This window comes from Nematostella vectensis, chromosome 12 (genome assembly GCF_932526225.1).
Source record: "Nematostella vectensis chromosome 12, jaNemVect1.1, whole genome shotgun sequence".
NCBI classification, from domain to species: Eukaryota; Metazoa; Cnidaria; class Anthozoa; order Actiniaria; family Edwardsiidae; genus Nematostella; species Nematostella vectensis.
In genome coordinates, this window is record NC_064045.1 from 12,698,656 (window position 1) to 12,717,844 (window position 19,189).

Here is a 19,189-nt window from a genome sequence, read left to right on the forward strand (position 1 = left end):
TGAACTTGTCATAATGCCTTTGTAAAATAATATGCAACATTTTATTGAAAACTATGTTTATTGACAGCTTGTGGTCATTTCCTTTGAATTAAAGTTTCCCACATGTACCATAAAGGCCCATAAGTCAATATAAGAATTTGACTAAAAATCATTGTGTCTGGGCCGGAGAGCTATTGCCCCATTAATTTTTCGCTTTTATATTGATGATATTTGTCTTGGAAGCTTTTATCTTCATATTTTGATATTTTTAAAGCGTTTTCTTGTTGGTATAACTTTTATTATTTTTATTCACTTTCACTCTTAAATGTGTTACATCTATATAGCTAGATTTGAGCACTCTCAAATCGAAACAAGAACCCATTCATTTTAATAAAACAAAGTTATCAATGACATACATTCAAATATAAACCAGCTCGAGTTTTAAAAATAACCCTTAGACAGTGCTACCATTCCCTTTGAGAAATTCTAAAGTATATGTTAATTTTTAAACGTCTAATGATTGCTTCTGATACTAATACTTGATAAAAGCGTTAAAAAAGCATCATCACTTTCCCACTGCTCTAAATTTGTTATTACAATTCTTGTTCGGGAAAATCAATAAAGAAACAAGCAGTCCAGTCATCAGACGCCAACGTTGTCATGGTTACGACTCATCACTGTCACCTTGTGACTTGCGGTGCAGCCGACTTTTCCATCTCTTTATTTTCTTGTCTTTTCCTCCATCTTCTCCCTCACTCTCTCTCGCTTTTCTGTCCCCGGACTCGCTAGTCTTGCCCTTCACCTTTTCTCTCGCTTTCTCCTCTTTCTCTTTGGCCTTTTCTTCCTTCTCTATGGCCTTCTCTTCCGCCTTTTCTTGTTTCTTCTCTGCCTTCTTCTCCACGTTTGCCTCAAGTGCGGCTTTATGTTCAATCATCGGTGAAAGCCGTTTTGCACTAGTCGACACCATTCCTTCTTCCGTGCATTCAATACCAGCCTTGCTTTCTCGCTTGTGTGGCCTCAACTTTCCTCTAATTCCCTTTTTCTTTGGCGTGTCGTGTGTTGCATCATCAACTGTGTCAACAGTTATCTGCGGAACATCGTTGCCACCAACAGTGTGTCGCACTTTGCGACCCGGAGCCTGATAGACCTCGTAATCCTCCCTTTTCTTTGTCAATGCCAGAAGAATGACCTCGATTATCACAACAGTTACCACGATCCAGACGAAGAAATTTGGTGCCAGCAGTCTTCCAAAATTTACGGCTAGAACAGCCGTGATGAGACCAAAGCCGATAGAATTAATGGTTGTTTTTAGCGATCCTTCGATCATGGGCGGAGGTGGGACGGCCATTTCATTGAAGTTATCCAAAATAGTGTCGTGACGGAAGAAAATTACAGACAAATAGGAATAAAACCTTTGGCCTTTGGTTTTGAGTTCCTTGGCTTCGAGTTTTTAAAATCTTCACTTGATCACTCTGAAGGTGAATTCTGTAGGGTTAAGCCCCTTGCTTTAAAACTCCCCTTTTTGACGTTTGATTCAGTTCGTCTGAACAAAGTTCTTCAGTTTTTAGGCCTCCCAAGGAAGTGTAAACTGGTCGCGCTGAATGCTTCAACTTTAGTGTCAAAATCGCTAATAAGTCTTCGTTTCTTGGTGGCTAGAAGCAAATGAGCGTCCTCATATTGCTATGATCATATTAAAAACAGCTACATTATGCTCAAAAGTGACATGCTTAACGATGCCCACCTGCTAGGGCCCATTTAGACGCCTTCATCCTGGTACAAACAACGTCTAACAACAAATAAGGACACATTACTTTGTGAGAGTTTGTTTCTTATTATTTGCGGATACGTCTGGGAGGTATTTCCCTATATAACATTTTTACATCGTCTTTTTTGTTGAAAAAAGACGCTTGAATAATTATTTTTTTATGTATACGAAATATTTTTGTAATTATACTGAGAGTTTAGTAAGATTTTGAAAAGCGTTGAAATTTTGGCACCTCCCACTTAAATCCTAGAGAAAACAAACAGAGAAATAAAGAAAGACGAATTGATGAGGTGCATTAATAAACAAAACATCGTTTGTTTTCTAGGCATTCAGCTGTGTACCCAGAAGAAATGAAAACGATAGTTTAACAACAAAATACCCTAGTAGTCGTTTTCTGAAATAAAGTAATATCCCGAGAAATCCATAATTTGGTCGAATACCAGTTTTCAAAAGTCCCTATCTATTATTTGGAAGTAACACACTAATTAATACAGGACACAAAAAAAATATGAGAATATCATTGCCTTCCTTTTTTTTATCTTAGCCCAGACTTCAGTAAATTCACAAACTTAATTCATTTCTGTCTATGAAAAAAGACAATAAAGATTGATTTTGATATTTTGTATCAAACGCACGCCAACCAGTGCTCTTACTGTACGCATGCCAAAGACTTATTTATGGGGGTTCGTATTTTCTCTCATGATTTATTAATTGCATGCAGAAAAATACAAACGAGACACAAATGATTTATGTTATAAGTGCTCCCTTTCATCTTTATAACATTAACTTTCTTTACTATACGCTCTTGAGTGATTATAGCTGAGTACTTTAGAGGGACTTCACGTTAATTTAAGAGGATTCTGCAATTTGGCGAATTAAGCTGCTTATTTGCTGGTATATATTAATGTTCCACCTGCAAGCACTTGCTTAGCTACCCTAACTATGCAAAAACCTTAGCGTCAAGCGTTTAACCTGTCACTTGTTTCAAGTATCTGACAGAAGAAGGTGAACGCTGCGCTCTCATTCCACTCCAAACAACAAGATGCTTATCAGTCCGTTTATTTATCCTCTCACGACGGTCGCTTTCCTGGTAACGTTTGGGAAGTACTTTAGCTCAAGCTGGTTTTTGTATTTTATTGTTGGGCTTGTCGGGTTTGAGGGGCTGTTGTTTCTTGGGACTTCTGGGGGGAAGAGTGTGGACACAACAGACAAACCCATGCCACCAAAGAGGGAGAGACAACCTGATTCGGGAGAGGGGCCGTCCCAAGGCAGTGAGCTGGACCATCAGACCAAGAACGATAAAACTCCAGCTAAAAAGAATATTGGGGCGGAAAAGGGAGGCGGAAAGAAGCACAAACAGACAACTCATTAGGACTCGGAAGGCAGTGGAGAAGACAAGAGAAATGTCAAAGCGGAAAAACTATATACTTGAGTCAAGGAAATTGCTAACATTTATCCTATATTACCTAAAATGCAAGTGGAACACAAAATAGACTAGCGCGCTTCAATAGATTTATTCTCAAAAAAGTAGAAAAAAAAAGAAAACTTGGAACCCAAAAGGCCAAGAAGAAATGACATCACTAATAGAGAACGCTCATGCCTTGCCATAAGTGCTAGTGGGACACGAAATATTACTAGACTTGCAAGAAGTGTAGAAGTTGAGGGTTTATTGGGAAAGAAAACATTGGTAGAAAACTTTGCTGATTTTGATGGCGCTGAAAACGGGTGCATCACAAAATGATATATTAGGAGTTGCTTTGAAAATGCCAAACATAGATGAGAGAAATAAACTACAAAGCATCAATATTGTTTCAAAATTTTTCTTATGCATGCCTTATCGCCTATTTCTTTTTATAAAAAAAGATCTAGCAATAACCAATGCTTCAATGAGACGAGCAGGCGGAGTGAAAGATAAATAAAAACACATAGAGATACGGAAAGAGAAAGGTACCAAAATAATATAACCATAAGCAGTTCCATTACATAGGGTTGATTAAAAAGTTGATTAGAAAGTTTAGAATCGGCTGTTGGTCTTTTTTCATTCACCAATTTAAAAAGTGATCCGACGGTCCGACTATCGTGACATTCTTCTTTTGTTTTTGTTTACATTATTCAAAACTGTCATTATTTTGAAAAACAAACTTCCCAGCATTGTAAATGAAATGGTATGCCGTCGTTTTTATTGACGGGTGGGTCTAAAAGTAGCTTTCCTCGCGTTTTTAGGCAGGCGGGCCGAGGCTTAAAGTGATTCAAGCGGTTTGGTGAGCTACTGAAACTCACTTGCTTTTGCTCAGTTTGTCATAGCCTGCGAAACAAAAGTGTTACGCGAGTCTAACAAACCTTTGAGGAAGATTGCAACTAAAGACTTCTTATAAAAGGGAGACACAAAAAAATATGTCGCTGCAATGAAAAAATGGCGATGGGGGGAAGTTGTATTCAACCTCCGTGCAACCATAGTTATTAACTATGGTGCAACTCTTTTAATGCCTGTATTAAACTAATTGTAGGCGGCTAAAACGAGCGCACAAAAGGGCAGTACACAAGCATATACTAATTATAAAAAGTTATACAAAGAACCTCTTCAGTAATAGAACGATATGTAAACGCGATTTTTTTAGCAGCATAGTTTTGTATGGGTACGATTTGCAAACAGAAATGTCAAAATCCAAATTGCTGGCTAGGCTGCTAAGCTCGTTGCCGGGTAATTGAAGTTGTACCAATTTAAAACGCAGAATAAATTAAGCTGTTTCCATTTATTTCCTCGAATTATTTAAGTCTTTTGAAAAAGCAACGATGAATGCAAGCCCCTCATTAAATGTTGATAAAACTTGAATGATGTTTTTCTTACTCACATCAATCATACATATTGCCTTTGGAAATAAACTCTTGAATTTTTTACGTGAAACCCATGTGATTTGATATTGCTTAACACAGTAATAAAGACTAAGTTCATGTTGAGTTTATTATTAAACAAAACTTTTACTTTACGCAACCTTTTTCAGTCTAATTCATCAGACTTGAAGGTTTTAGGCTCTGAACTTCATCTATAATCTCTATGCGTATATTTGCATACATTGCAGACGTTAAATATGATAAGAAAAACATTTTTATATTGGACATGCAATAAACAGACTAGAATAAGAAATTTTATTCTTAACTACAATTGTAATTTCTATTATTATTATTAGGGGAATTCTTTGCAGTCTTTGCAATAGCAGTCCAGTATCATATTATACGCATTCTATATCATTTAAAGTATCATGCAGTTCTTTCTGCATCATATCATAATTCTTTTTATATGCCCTTGTCTCTTCTTCGACCATATCATTTTCCCTTTCAAGACGCATACATCTTCTCTCACTTTCTTCCGCTCTCAAAATTGTTGCGGCTAAATTTGCTTTCAAAAGTCTAATTCGATGTCTGAATTCATCCTCCTTGTCACAATATTTTTCTTCGGAAATCACCAACTGTTGAATGCTTCTTCCTCCTACCTTCAACCTATTTTCGAGCTCTCTCACCTCCTCTTCTTTCTCGCGCTGTCTTGCGCGTATCTTATGCAGCTCTGACGTGGTCAGGGTGAGTCTGCGTTGAACTTCCATGCATCTCATCTCAGCATCATGTTGTCGTTGTATTGCGGCCTTTGCGCTCGGTTCAAGTCGATCAAGGCTGTTATCAACTTCTAATTCTCGATCCTCGAGAACCTTCAACATCTGGATGTCTTGTTCAGTTTTCTTGTGAAGCATGACTAATCTTTCCAATTTTTGGTCAAGGATATCCTCGGTTTTGTCCAACTGGTGCTCTGTTAGACTGCAACTTCGTCTCAGAGTTGCGGACTCATTCTTGTCTTTCGCGATAACTTCCTCTAGTCTCGCAATTTTCTTCATTGCAGCCTTCTCTCGTTCTTCAAATTCCTCGATCTTTTTTAACATTTCATCCTTTTTTGCGCGTAGTTTCTCCATTTTTGTTACGAACTAAATGAAATTCATTCATAGAAAACTCGACTCGCGTCTTCTTTGTGTACATATTACACCTGCTGTATAAGGAATAATTAGCACCACCAAAAAGCCAATCAGAACACGCGTAAGAAACACAATCATTTAAGCAGATGCTTTGACCAATAAGATGCGAGCTTATAGGCACACGCCAAGCGAGTTAGCATGATGACGTGATATTGATTTGTTGTTGAAGAAGGCGTCTGTTCTCTAAACAAAAGACCGCATGTCCACGAATCACTTTAATGGATTTGTTTTGCTGTGTGATCAACCATTTGAGAAAATAATTTGGCTCGTGGTTGCTTTTCAAAAGCATTGATATAATAGCCACGAACGCTTATGCTATTTGAAAAAACAATTTGCTACAAATTTATCCAGTTCTTGTCCACAGCATTCAAAAGGAACCACATTTTTGTACTCTCTACATCAACCGACTAAAAACTCAGAATCATTTCTTTTTTAAATTCAGATAACAGAATGTTTTATTTGAAATGCTTTAAAAAATATACAATATACCTATTATTAAAATTGAAATTATTAAAAAAATATACGAGTTTATTGGTATGAATTGTTTTATCGGTTACATGAAAAAATAATTTTTGTGATTGAACCCTGCCAAGTCGAATACTTGAAAGGTCTTCTGGCATTATGACCATGAATATAGGAAATTAAAAATGCATAATTATAATTATAACAGCGTTCAAGTCAAGATTGAAATCAGTAGTCACACTTAGTAACTTAGTAATCACACACCTGTCCAAAGTGACAACAGAGTGCAAAAAACCACAATTAAACAAACTAGATGGTCGTGAAAAGACGCGTGTAAACATGTTACTAGAATGCAAAACCTAATGATTTCAGCCTAGGTTCAACTCGAAAAAATGGGAGTTGTCTTATTTTAATGTATTATTTAGTTTACAATATTGATGTCTTTAATGTTGGGAAGTGCAACTTTTGATATATGTAAAAGTGTGCCATCTACCAAAAATTAACTGATTGATATACAGTTTGTCAACTTCCGTATAAACATCTTCGGAGATCCACAATGGAGACGAGAGCGAGGGGGGAGAGGGAAAAGAAGGCGTGGGTTTCCCTTCTCTTCCCGTCCCCTCCCATCCTCTTACACATCTAACGCTTCGTTTTTGCGATAATTTTTCGTCCTTTATGCCCTGGGTCTCCGAGCATGCGTATGAATGATATTCAACATTTGATTTCATAAGCATCAATAAAATTGCAGATCTCTCATCACACTCACAACTAGTACTATTACAGCGGCGTAGCCGGGATTTTTTTACAGGAGGGGGCCCAAAAGGGACTTAAAAGGCATTTTCTCCTGTATTTTAGATCATGTCTCACACATTTACTGTATTTTTGGCTGCTAGAGGGGGGGGCCAGGGTCCCCTAGGCCACCCCCCTGACTACACCCCTGTATGATAGCGTTAGCGAAAACAAACACTATGACAACTGTACCTCATCTTTGGTAACCTGATTCAAAGGTTCATCTTCTTTGGCGACTTCTTTCAAAGACTGATCTTCTTTTACATGAGGTGCCGATTCTTTAACAACCCTATACACTTCGAGCTCAGACACACTAAAAGTTAATGTCCCTGTCAGGAATAGCGTCCCTACTTGTCCCTCGGGGCACTCGTAGGTGTTATCCAAACGGCTGCAGTTTTGACCATTCATGTTCGCATGATCTACGATGCTGAGGTCACGGCCTTGGCCGAATGTGGGACCGGCATTAGGATGACAAAAAATCGCCTGATCCTCTTCACCAGACTTCAAACGCAGCTTCCTCGGGCCGAGTCCCGCGCCGTTTACCAACGAGAAAAGGAATGCAGTTGGGTCGGTTTTACTTCCGCATCCTGTAAAAGAAATCCCAACTTATGATTAGCATGGACAGCGGAAAAACGGGACGTTGAGGGAATAGGGAGTGGTGGGGGATGTGTTGGCTTCAAGCCTCCAAGACTTGCTAAGGGAAGAGGGGGGCAGTCACTGACATCATATGTTCTCTCAAAATGAAATAATCTATTTTGGAGTCGGGGAGGGTGCGCGCTGAATGCACAATTCCCTAGATACGGGCCAGGGTCCTTTGCAGAGGATCCTTTCGACTCACCTGCCCATGACTGGGAGGTGTACCCGCCAAATACACTTCCGCCTCGTCTGACCACCGTCACCGTGGGCCCCCTGTTGTCAGACAGAAAATGGAAGGTCGCCGCCTCCCACCCGTCACGTGATCCTCTATACAGCAACCTGTACTCTCTTCCTTTTACTCCTTCGCCCACGAGCTCCGCTAGAGCGCTCCGCAGCTCCAAACCAAGAATTAAAGAACCCGAGAAAGCTTCCCTCAACGTCGCTAAGTCCACAACTCCTTTTAACAACATGAAAGGCTGAGTCAGATGTTCCAATAGGCCTTGAAGCTGGTAGAATCGAGCCTCGAGGAGAATTTCATTTAATGATTTAGCATCTTCAGGCAAATTGGCTATCCCAGTGCGTATGAAGTTTAAAATGTAGCGGAAATGCTTCGGGTCGCGGTTAATGAAATAGCAGCCATCGGCCTGTGGCTTGATTTTCGGGTTGGAAAGCAAAGCATGGAACAACGTCGATGAATCCTCCATAAGAGTACGACGGCTAACAGTAAAGTGCTTTCCTCCGATGTTCAGATGAACTGGCCATGGGAGTTTGATTTCGTCTAGCTTTTGGGGAACCAAATCATCCATTTTGAAAACGTCTACCTTGAAAGGAGCTGTAACATCCTACGAGAACCGAAAGGATGAGGCGGAAATTGCTGGTGTTTTCAAAGTAAATTTATTGCGAAAGTAAAACCTAAAGCGTCACGAAATTTATCCGCGTGACACATCACAAGAAAAGATCTTTAAAACAATCCATATAGCTATCTCCTAAATGCTTAAATAATCCACATTCTCTTGATAACCCAAAAACAAGAACCTTCTTACGATAATACGATAAAGATTTGTATGCTTGAAAATGCCAAAATATTTCCAGTATCTTCTTCCGTCATTTCTCAAGCCCCTTAAACCTGCTGTCAGACCGAATGTGAAACCTTGTGGATGTTATTCAAAACAAAATATTTCTTAATTCCCTTATTTATTTCTATGTTTGCCACAGGCAGCCCAAGCTCATTATATGTAATTTGACGGTCAAAATTCAAAATCTTCAAAATTGTGTATTTATAAATAAAATGACTCGCAATGACTAACTTGTTGTGTCGTTTATTACTCGACCGAGATTGACGCCATTTGACAGGGATTTCACCGGGTTGCTGAGTTTTCTCCCCCAATAATATATGTGGGGGAGAAAACTCAGCAACCCGGTGAAATCCCTGTCAAATGGCTTCAAACTCGGTCGGGTAATATATATACTAGCCATCACAAGCGCCACACCTAAAAACACAGAAAATATCAAGAAAGAACTATGCCGCATCTTCAACAACAACGGACTGCGAATCACCATAGAAGCCAACAAGCGAGTAGTCAACTGCCTAGACGTCACATTCGACCTGAACCGCAACACCTACCAGTCTTTCACCAAACCGAACGCCCCACTACAGTACGTCCACCGCGAGAGCAACCACCCAACTACCATCACAAAGAATATCCCTGCCAGTATCAACAAACGCTTATCTACACTATCAGCAGACAAAGAAACCTTCGACCAAGCCGCCCCGCCATACCAGAAAGCACTCGACGAGAGTGGATATAACTACACGCTGCACTACGAACCAAACACCACAAACAAACGCAAGAACCGCCAGCGCAACAACATCATCTGGTACAACCCCCCTTTTAGCAAGAACACAAGCACCAACATCGGCCACAGATTCCTCTCACTCATAGACAAGCACTTCCCTAAAGACCACAAACTCAGAAAAATCTTCAACCGGAACACAATCAAAATCAGTTATAGCTGAATGAGCAACACCAAGCAGATAATTGACAGCCACAACAAACGCATAATCGCCTCATCAATAATAACCGAAGACGCCCTCGCCACCGCCAATAACAAAACATGCAACTGCAGACAAAAGAACGCGTGCCCCCTTGACGGAAACTGCCTCCAATCATCTGTTATCTACCAAGCTACTGTAACAAGAAAGGACAACAACACCTCCGAAACCTACGTAGGACTAACCGATAACGAATTCAAGACAAGATATAGAAACCACACCGCCTCATTCCGACACGCTAAACACAGAAACTCGACCGAACTAAGCAAGTACATATGGAGCCTTAAAGACAACGACATAGAACGCTTTATTTCATGGAAAATCCTGTCATCTCACTCCGCCTACAACAGCTCTAGCAAAAGATGTAATCTCTGCCTCAAAGAAAAACTTATCATTATCCGCCAACCCAAGCTATCAACTTTAAACAAGCGTAACGAGCTAGTGTCTTCGTGCCGCCAAAGGAACAAGCCTTGTTATGCAACAGCTGAACTATTCAATTTCACCATAACAGCCATTCAAATTTGACGCCCTATTTTTATGTTAATTTTATACAAAGATAGTATATAAGTGATGATAGTAATATATTCTTAATAAATCTCCTGATGAGTGGGCAACCACGAAACAGGCTTGTAGAGATGAAACGGTAGTTCGCGTGTTTTTTTTTTCCTACAAACCAAGATATATCCCGCTCTACACCTATGTATTGAGCACTGTTATATGAACGCCTGCACTCACGCATTATATATAATACGTGAGTGCATATCATATCATATATATCATATATATCGGTTTGTGGTCTTTGAGTGTTATAAATGCTTGTTTGTTGGCGGTGGTGTCCGATATAATATATATATATATTTGTTTTTGCTTACATATGTCACTTATCTGCACACAAGCAGTGGCGTGTATACAAACACACATCCCGAGAATATGATACACTCACTTTATAAGAACGTCTTCAGGTGAGACCGGGGCCGCTTTTATTTTGGAGCACTTTGATGCTGAAAATGTTTTTGACATAAGTATGTTATTTAATTTTCAGTGTATTTAAGGATATAATAGAAAAATATCACAAGTAATGAATATCAATAATATTTAATGAACACAATTTGACTCTAAGGACGCACCACTTTAAAGAAAATATAATATTTTTTGGTTTTCTAAGCCTCGACCTGTGAATTTTCAGACTTATTAAAAGGGTTCTTAAAAAAGTGTATCACCACAACAAAATGACATTTTATAACCGAGAAATTAAATTTAAAATCGAACCAGTTTGGCAGCAGTGCCGCTTTGTACTCTACGACGCGCGCTACCGTGGCCACCTTGCCAATTTTGTGAGGTAAACCAACAAGGGTGCGTAATTCGTAGACATGGTCTTATTAAACAACTACAAACAAACAGCCTCAATTTACAAAATTTTGGTCATCATTTCGTTTATTTATTTTCTTGTCATTCATTCATTCATTCATTCATTCATTCATTCATTCATTCATTCATTCATTCATTCATTCATTCATTCATTCATTCATTCATTCATTCATTCATTCATTCATTCATTCATTCATTCATTCATGTCATTGTTTATCATGGCAGCAATACTTATTGCTCTCTATTGACTAACTTTTACAATTAGATCAAAAAGAAAATCTACTTTGGCCTGACTGTACCCTTCTTTTCTAAGACTTCTAACAATAAATAATAACTTTTTGGCTTCATACGATCTGTGTCTGCAATGCTTGCTTGTGCACTTTGCACGGTGCTTTCTGTCCCGTGCGAAGACAGTAATTTTGAACTACCTCATTTTCTCATGAACGCAATTATTTCCTTTGGTTTCATAAACACCATTCTCTCTTTGTCAAAACAGGCGCTGTATTCAAGGTTCTGAGTGAGACAAGAAAGTGGTTCATCTTCACCATCTTCATCTTCTTTCTCCTCTTCTTCTTCCTCCTCATTTTTATCGTCTTCGTCTTCAACGTCTTCTTTCTCGTCATCTTTCTTTTGATCAATTTGGTTTGATTTTAGTGTGGTTGAACTTGATTTGATTGGCCCGTTAACGGAAATCTTGCTTGGTTTCTAAAACAAAAATGATTTTTAATAACCTAAAGATAAAATAAGGTTTAAAATAAGCTCTTCCCAAAAAGATCTAGGAATAGTCTACTACACCCCAACCCCCTCCACCTTTACACAAGTTGGCCACGCCCCTGGGTTTGACAGCATTTCTCTCACCTGCTCTAAAAATTCCAACGGAAGGTCTGGATTGAAATAAGCAACAAGCGCTGCTACACTTGACTCTGAATGCAAGAACACACTGCACTTAGACATCAGTAAAATGTCTATCAACACTTGTGATCCAAGCTTGTATGGGTCAAGCCCTGAATCATGAACTGCTTGGCCATGGTATCTCCTTGCTCTATAGGCTTTGGTGAAAAAAACTGTCTGGAATTGAAAATAAATTTGTATAGAATAAACATACTAAGTCCCACGGAGGGGGACCCTCCAGAAAAGTAGACGTGGGTGATCATCCTATCTTTTAGGGTATAATTTCGACCATCTGCTATCCTTTAAGGCCTGGCTAAACACGCAAACATGTTTGTCAAACATTGAAATCGAACACTTGCGCCAGCATGTTTGGCGAAGTGGCTAAATTAAGGCCATGTCTCTTGCGACCTGTCTCGCAAAAAAAAATTGTTGCAGGTCGCACGCGTATTTTTTTGCGTGTGACACCCGCTTTGCAACTTGTTTTGCATTTCTCAAAGTCGCACGAAAAGTAGAACGCTCTTCTATTTTCTGCAATAAATTGTTTCAAGTCGCAGGAAAAACTTCACTTGTGACAGGGCGCGTGCGACCTGCAACAATTTTTTTTTTTGCGAGACAAGTTGCAGCCGAAAAATCTACGTGTGTCAGGGCCTCTAGGGATAAGAATTTCGGTTGACCACACCCGAAGATCTATCCCTTAGGGTTCAAATTTATTTTGCCGACGATCACCTTCGTCTGTTTTTATCGGTTACCCCCGGTAAAGTTTTTCTTGTGCTGATTTTGTATTTTTAAAAATATATAATATACAACTTACAGATAGCCGTTTAAAATAAAATACATTTCCTTCATTACTATAACGTCCTGAGACGCTCGTAAAATATAGGCCCAACTTCAAAACGTTAGAAATGCAAACTAAACATCACCAGACCCGGATACTCATGGATTCATCCAATGCATAGAAGACCTTAATAAGCGCATCCAAGCAATGTAATAGAATTGACTCCAACCTCAGCGTTCAAACATCCAAAGCACAGCATTAATTATGCCAAAATAGACTTCATGATGTCCTAAGGCACTCTCCAGATGTGAAAAAGCAAAACTGTTGTAAGCAACCGGCTGAGCAATGCCGTCGCTAGATTGAAAAGACACCGCAGTGCATTGTTGCAAACTTCAAGGCATACCGTCTTGGGTCAGCGGTAGCTTAACTTAACTGGTAGTGTTGGACTTGAAATAGGGAGGAGGTTTCTGTTTTCAGTCTGTTTTTCGTATAATTTTGCTCAAAAGTACCCAGGAGTGAAAGGGTTAAAACCTCAATTTTATTACCCACCTTGGATCCAAACTGCTTCACAAAACTATGGATCACTTCAATATTGTCACTTGCAATGAATATTCTTCTGGGTGACGAGAGAGTTGAATACACTTGTTCAGCTTTTTCAATCCAGAGGCTTATAGGTAAAAGCTTCCTATTCTCAGTTTCTAAATAATGGTCCGTACCTCGTACATGGACTGCTAGTACGTTATATCCCTTTAAATGGTTGTTATAATACTCATTTGTGGAATCTCCAATATGCTTTTGAACTCTTATATACTTTTTTATTAAGAAATTGGCCCATTCCCTTGACCTTTTTGTTATAATACCACTATTCTCAAATCCCTCAGCATTTCTTTTCTTGAAACTCAAGTTCAGTAAGGACTCAGGAGTAACCAATGTTCCATTCGCATCGACCTTTACTGGTATTTCTAGTTTCTCTTGTATTAAGAAGTCTACTAAACAAATGCCTGATTCTCTCTGAACTTTTATACCAGGGTTCACTGGCTGAAAAAACATTGACCATGAATCAGTATTATCTTTTGAACACACAGACTGACAGTTTTTCCATGTAACTGTTGGGTTTCCGCCTAAAACGTAGCATACTCCAAAGTGATCCAAAGTCATAAGGAGAAATCCAGCTAGCCCTACTGTAGACGAAATCATCCAAGGCTCAGAAACACAGTATTTACGGCCAGAAATACTACTGCTCCCATTTCTGTATAAAACTACCATCCTTGGGTCGGAGCTATTTTCAATAACTGATTGTAGATTCACGTCATGCAATGTTTTACTCTTCTTAGCTTTATCCCATGTGCTTCCAAATTGGCTTCTGACTTCTTCCCTGTCTATCATTTCTACAACTATCCAATAGAATATCGCCAAAACAATGGCCAGAACTATAAACACAGCGATGAAAGCTTCGTGAAATACCGTTCTTCGAACGGGAGATACAACGAGAGAGTGTTTGTTGTGCGACGTTTTCCTTCTTCGATGCATCGTTTCCGTTGAACCTCCCTTCTGAAGCATAACGTGCTAAGGCAAAAAGGCGTATTTCATTAGCTGTCCCGAATGCAAATAGCTAACCAATGAACCCAATTGACTGTTTTACGAGTCGATTATTTCATTATGTCTTTTAGGCAGTAGGATCGTACCATTAATCTAAATCAATAGGTAAGACAGTGGTATTTCTGCTGATATTGATGATGCACTAAAGAGTTTCAAAGCAATTCGATTTGTAGTGATTTTGATTATATTTTGATTAACATGAAATAATCACGCATGTGCTGTGTACTCATTGGTCGTTGCTAGCCAACGTAATTAATTATTGCAGACGACATTAACTTTCAATAAAAAAGAAAATGCTTTGAAAAAGAAAGTAGGAGTTCAAAATGAACATCTTTGCTATCAAATTAAAGAAATAGGCAGCAGGGCATAGATTCTACTTTGTGGAAGAGATACCAAATTGTATTCGAATGTTACTGAATGCAAAGAAAAGGAAATGCTAGATTAACGAAAGTGGAAGTGAACCATCAGTTAGACCTCCTTCAAGAACAAGTATAAGCCTGTTAAGTATCACCAATGGTCAACGTTTACTTAAAAAGTAGTCTTAATTTTATAATTGAAAGTTTATCCTATTAGAGTATCTAAATTTTGTCTAATTGATGTAAAATGTTGAGGTGTTTAGCTAATTGCTAAAGCGTGGTACGAACCAAAAATGAAGCGATCTTGGTTCTACTTGTGTTAAATCAAATAAACAACTTAGTCCCGATTCATTACGCCCCACTCCTGCTGTTCCGAGTCTAATATGTATCGACACAAATAGATTGGTTTCAACGTTGATTCGGACTAAAAGAGTCGCGCCCATTACGTTCGAATAGTAAAAGTTGATTTGATGCGGAGTTTCTGTTGCACAAAATAAAACAAAGTATGGTATTTGGTTCGGCAGCTCGAGGTTTTTGCCGTGAAGCACGACTGGTGCAGCGGCGCTTAGTACCGTGCCCGACTTAATTAATTTAGAAATAAACTGTTCATGTGCTTCCCTGGGTAACAGAGTCTCGAGCTTCATTCGTTTACGAATGCGCCCTTCAATGACTACGAGAACTCGTTTTCGCCGCCTCGCAGCTCGTGTTGTCGGAGTGTATCTCGAGCCTTTGATACCCAGGGTATTCATGTGCTTAATCCAAACATATTAGATTCAGTACGACAGGTACTCATATATTTACACAAATAACGGGTATTTGCCTGCATTTAGCGCCGCTCCTCCTAGATCGATCTAAGTCAACTTGCTAATTCAAACTGAAAAAAATATTGAGGACTGATGTGGAAACTGCGACAAAAGAATAGTGAGAGATCTAAACAAATTCGTGCGTGATTTTGAGACGTGCGGGATTAGAATTTGCCTCGCTTCACTTAGCTGTTTGAGCGAGACTCGGACTCTTTTGTCTCACAGCTCTTCCTGTAAGATGTAGACCGTGAAATGTAAAGTTTCTCAAGTGCGGTTGTTCGCAGATTTGGTAATCAACACTCGCAAACAGCAAGGATTACTCGATTTGGTACAGTGTTATATATCTACGCTTTCATCTAAGATAAGCAAGCTTTTCCTCTTCTATCTATAACATCCCAAGTCTTTTTTTTTTTTAAATAAAATCCTCCCTCTGATCTTCAAGTACATTTCAAGTACATTTTCCAAGGGAAGGGGAGGTAGGAAGACGGGAGGAGAAGAAAGGGACGAATGGTTTCTTTTTCTTCTTTTTACGTCTCCGCTTTCCTTTTTTTTTTTGAACTCGGGTCTCTTGCGTCCCCCCTTTTCTTTTCCATCTATGTTTTCCTCACTTGTGAAAATACGATTCAAATAAATTACGCAGAGAGGCGGAAGAGGCTGTTAATCCATGAAGTCTACCATTTTGCTATTACCATTTAGGGCGTGACGAGAACAACACTACATAATGTAGTACATGCTTGTTCGACTCACCTGCCCATCACTGGGAGGTGTACCCGCCAAATATACTTTCGCCTCGTCTGACCACCGTCAACGTTGGCCCCCGGTTGTCACACAGGAAATGAAAGGTCGCCGACTCCCACCCGTCACGTGGTTCTCTATACAGCAACCTGTACCCCAAAAACCACTCAACCGCCCCTGAAACAAGGCATAAAACAATTAAGGCGTTGTACCGTCCATAAAAGTACGACGGTAAACAGTAAGCTTTCCTCCGATGTTCAGATGAACTGGCCATGGGAGCTTGATTTCTCAAGCTTTCCAAACTGGATCTAAACTATTTCTAGTTCTTTTGCATCGTTTATATATCTGTACACAAGCAGTAGCATGTCAACGAAATCTGACCCAAGAACCCTAAGCTTTTATTACCACGGTTATTATTTAAATTACCTTCTACCGAGTCAACAGAACCAGATTTGCATCAGTGCTAGCTTTGTCAGTTTTACGAGGTAGGCCAGTCAGGGAAGCAAGGAAAGTACTATGTGATTCACATGAGCTTTACTGATCTTCCAGCGATGGGGCATTGGAATACGACGGGATCCCAACAGTTTTATTATTCAAACCTTAATTGTTTATGAGGTTCAGGTGACCTGAGCGCAATTAAATTGCATTATATAATATGTTAAATAAATAAGTTAAAAATAAGTTCATATATGCCCCTCCCACTATAACCAGAAGTGTATGTAAAAATTCAATTGCTTATTGTCTTTCTCATTCTTTTCATAAAGGTAATTATTTCTTCTGGTTTCATGAACATCATTTTTTCTTTGTCAAAACAGGCACTGTATTCCAGGTTTTTTACAAGACACGAGAGAGGATCCTTCATTTCAGCCTCTTCATCTTCTTTCTCATCTTCACTTTGAAGAGTTGACTCTGTGGTTGAACTTGGTTTGATCGGCACGTTAAGGGATAGCCTGCTTGGTCTCTAAAATAAAATCATATATTGAAATATTGATCAATCATATAACCATCATTCTAAAAATAAAAGAATTCAACACTAGAAGACATTCCATCACCTTAGGTTACAGTGTAAATTGTTCTGCACGAAAAAAATAAATAAAAAACAACCAATTTGTTTTTTTCCCATTCAGATGCACTCTTCATTTTAGCCACGCCCCATCAGAGGGTGGGGGAGTGTTTACTCATACAAAGATATATGAGTGGGGTACCCACACTATAAGGATTTTAAAAACCAGGCCATGCCCCCTGGGTTTCATGGCAATTCTATTAATTCTATTACCTGTTTTTCCAAGCCTAAATACTCTAACGGAAGGTCTGGATTGAAGTAAGCAACAAGGGCCGCTACACTCGACTCAGAATGCAAGAACACAGTGCACTTAGACATCAGTAAAATGTCTACCAACACTTGTGATCCAAGCTTGTATGGATCAAGCCCTGAATCATGAACTGCTTGGCCATGGTACTTCTTTGCTCGATAGGCTTTGGTGAAAAGCACAGTCTGGAATTGAATAGATGCAAAGGTTTAATAAAAGTATGCAACCATATCTTTGCACAGTTCTGATATTTTCTTGTCAGGGAAGCCAGGGGATCTGTGGTGACATTGAATATCATTTGTTATACACCCCTCTCCCTCGCTCCATTTGCCACGGTGGGAAAATGATTCACTGCACTATTTATCTTTAACATGAAATTTTAAAAGTATTAAGAAAACCAAAAAAAAAAAGAAATAAAAACAAATGGGTGCCCAAAATACTCTACGTTTTGTGCTTTAAAACCTCAGGCAAATCTTATCAACTAACCTTGGATCCAAACTGCTTCAAAAGGCTATGGATCACTTCAATATTGTCACTCGCAATGAATATTTTTTTGGGTGATGAGAGAGTTGAGTACACTTGTTTAGCTTTTTCAATCCAGAGGCTTATAGGCAAAAGCTTTCCATTTTCAGTTTCAGTATAATGGTCTGTTCCACGTATATGGACTGCTAGTACATTATAACCCTTAATATTGTTGTTATAATACTCATTTGCAGTATCTTCAATATCCTTTTGAACTCTTATATACTTTTTTATTAAGAAATTGGCCCATTCCCTTGACCTTTTTGTTATAATACCACTATTCTCAAATCCCTCAGCATTTCTTTTATTGAAACTCAAATTCAGTAAGGATTCAGTAGTGATAAATGTTCCATTCGCATTGACCTTTGCCGGTATTCCTAATCTCTCATGTATTAGCACATCTCCTAAACAAATGCCTGCTTCTGTCTGGATTTCTATACCAGGGTTCACTGGCTGGAAAAACATTGACCATGAATCAGTATTATCTTTTGAACACACAGACTGACAGTTTTTCCATGTAACTGTTGGGAATCCGCCTAAAACATAGCACACTCCAAAGTGATCCAAAGTCATAAGGAGAAATGCAGCTAGCCCTACTGTACACGATGACATCCAGGGCTCAGAAACACAGAAGTTGCGGCTAGAAATACTACTGCTCCCATTTCTGTATAAAACTAATAACCTTGGGTCGTCAGCATTTGCAATAACTGATTGTAGATTCAGGTTGCTCATCATTTCACTTTTCTGAGCTTCATCCCACGTACTTTTCAATTGACTTCTAGCTAGTTCGCCGTCCATTATTCCTACAAGCAACCAAAAGAATATGACCAGAACTATGGACAAAGCGATAAAAGCTTTGAGGAACACCGTTGTTCTGACAGGAGATACAAAAGGTTTCATATGAGAAGTTTTCCTTCTTCGACGCATGGTTTATGTTCAACCCCCGCTCTGAAACACGCTGAGTTAATAACATATGCCTATTTTGAAGTTAATGCGGTCGTTTTACAAAATGATAACGGAAAAGAAACAAAGAAAAAGACGTTAGTATAAACCTGAAAAATCTGCGCTGCCATTATCAATATTCCCCAGGCACTTCCTCTACCACAGGCATACCAATACGCGTGTTC

General features: G+C 39.0%; 4 protein-coding genes across 6 annotated transcripts; all 4 read right to left on the bottom strand.

The window, feature by feature from the left end:
• Nucleotides 1-255: 255 nt before the first annotated feature.
• On the bottom strand, nt 256-1,801 carry LOC116603630 (DEK domain-containing chromatin-associated protein 3-like). Its single transcript, XM_032365167.2, has one exon. It carries the CDS (start codon nt 1,325-1,327, stop codon nt 644-646), a length of 684 nt encoding a protein of 227 aa, XP_032221058.2. The 5' UTR covers nt 1,328-1,801; the 3' UTR covers nt 256-643.
• A 2,887-nt stretch (nt 1,802-4,688) lies between these two features.
• On the bottom strand, nt 4,689-5,797 carry LOC5520127 (tropomyosin). Its single transcript, XM_001639991.3, has one exon. The coding sequence runs from the start codon at nt 5,701-5,703 to the stop codon at nt 4,975-4,977; it is 729 nt and encodes a 242-aa protein (XP_001640041.1). The 5' UTR covers nt 5,704-5,797; the 3' UTR covers nt 4,689-4,974.
• A 476-nt stretch (nt 5,798-6,273) lies between these two features.
• LOC116603629 lies at nt 6,274-8,956 on the bottom strand. Its single transcript, XM_032365166.2, has 2 exons — nt 7,853-8,956; nt 6,274-7,601 (listed from the first exon to the last, which is right to left on the bottom strand). Exons 1-2 carry the CDS (start codon nt 8,454-8,456, stop codon nt 7,192-7,194), a joined length of 1,014 nt encoding a protein of 337 aa, XP_032221057.1. The 5' UTR covers nt 8,457-8,956; the 3' UTR covers nt 6,274-7,191.
• Nucleotides 8,957-11,280: 2,324 nt separating this feature from the next.
• LOC5520126 lies at nt 11,281-19,175 on the bottom strand. Of its 3 annotated transcripts, XM_048719705.1 has the most exons (6): nt 18,027-19,173; nt 17,507-17,725; nt 16,243-17,191; nt 13,287-14,303; nt 11,930-12,139; nt 11,281-11,776 (listed from the first exon to the last, which is right to left on the bottom strand). In XM_048719705.1, exons 4-6 carry the CDS (start codon nt 14,295-14,297, stop codon nt 11,501-11,503), a joined length of 1,497 nt encoding a protein of 498 aa, XP_048575662.1. In that variant the 5' UTR covers nt 14,298-14,303; nt 16,243-17,191; nt 17,507-17,725; nt 18,027-19,173; the 3' UTR covers nt 11,281-11,500. The 3 variants fall into 3 exon arrangements, with proteins under 3 accessions (XP_048575662.1, XP_001640043.2, XP_048575663.1); XM_001639993.3 differs by having other exon boundaries at nt 13,287-17,191; nt 18,027-19,174; XM_048719706.1 differs by having other exon boundaries at nt 11,661-11,802; nt 13,287-17,191; nt 18,027-19,175.
• Nucleotides 19,176-19,189: the final 14 nt, after the last annotated feature.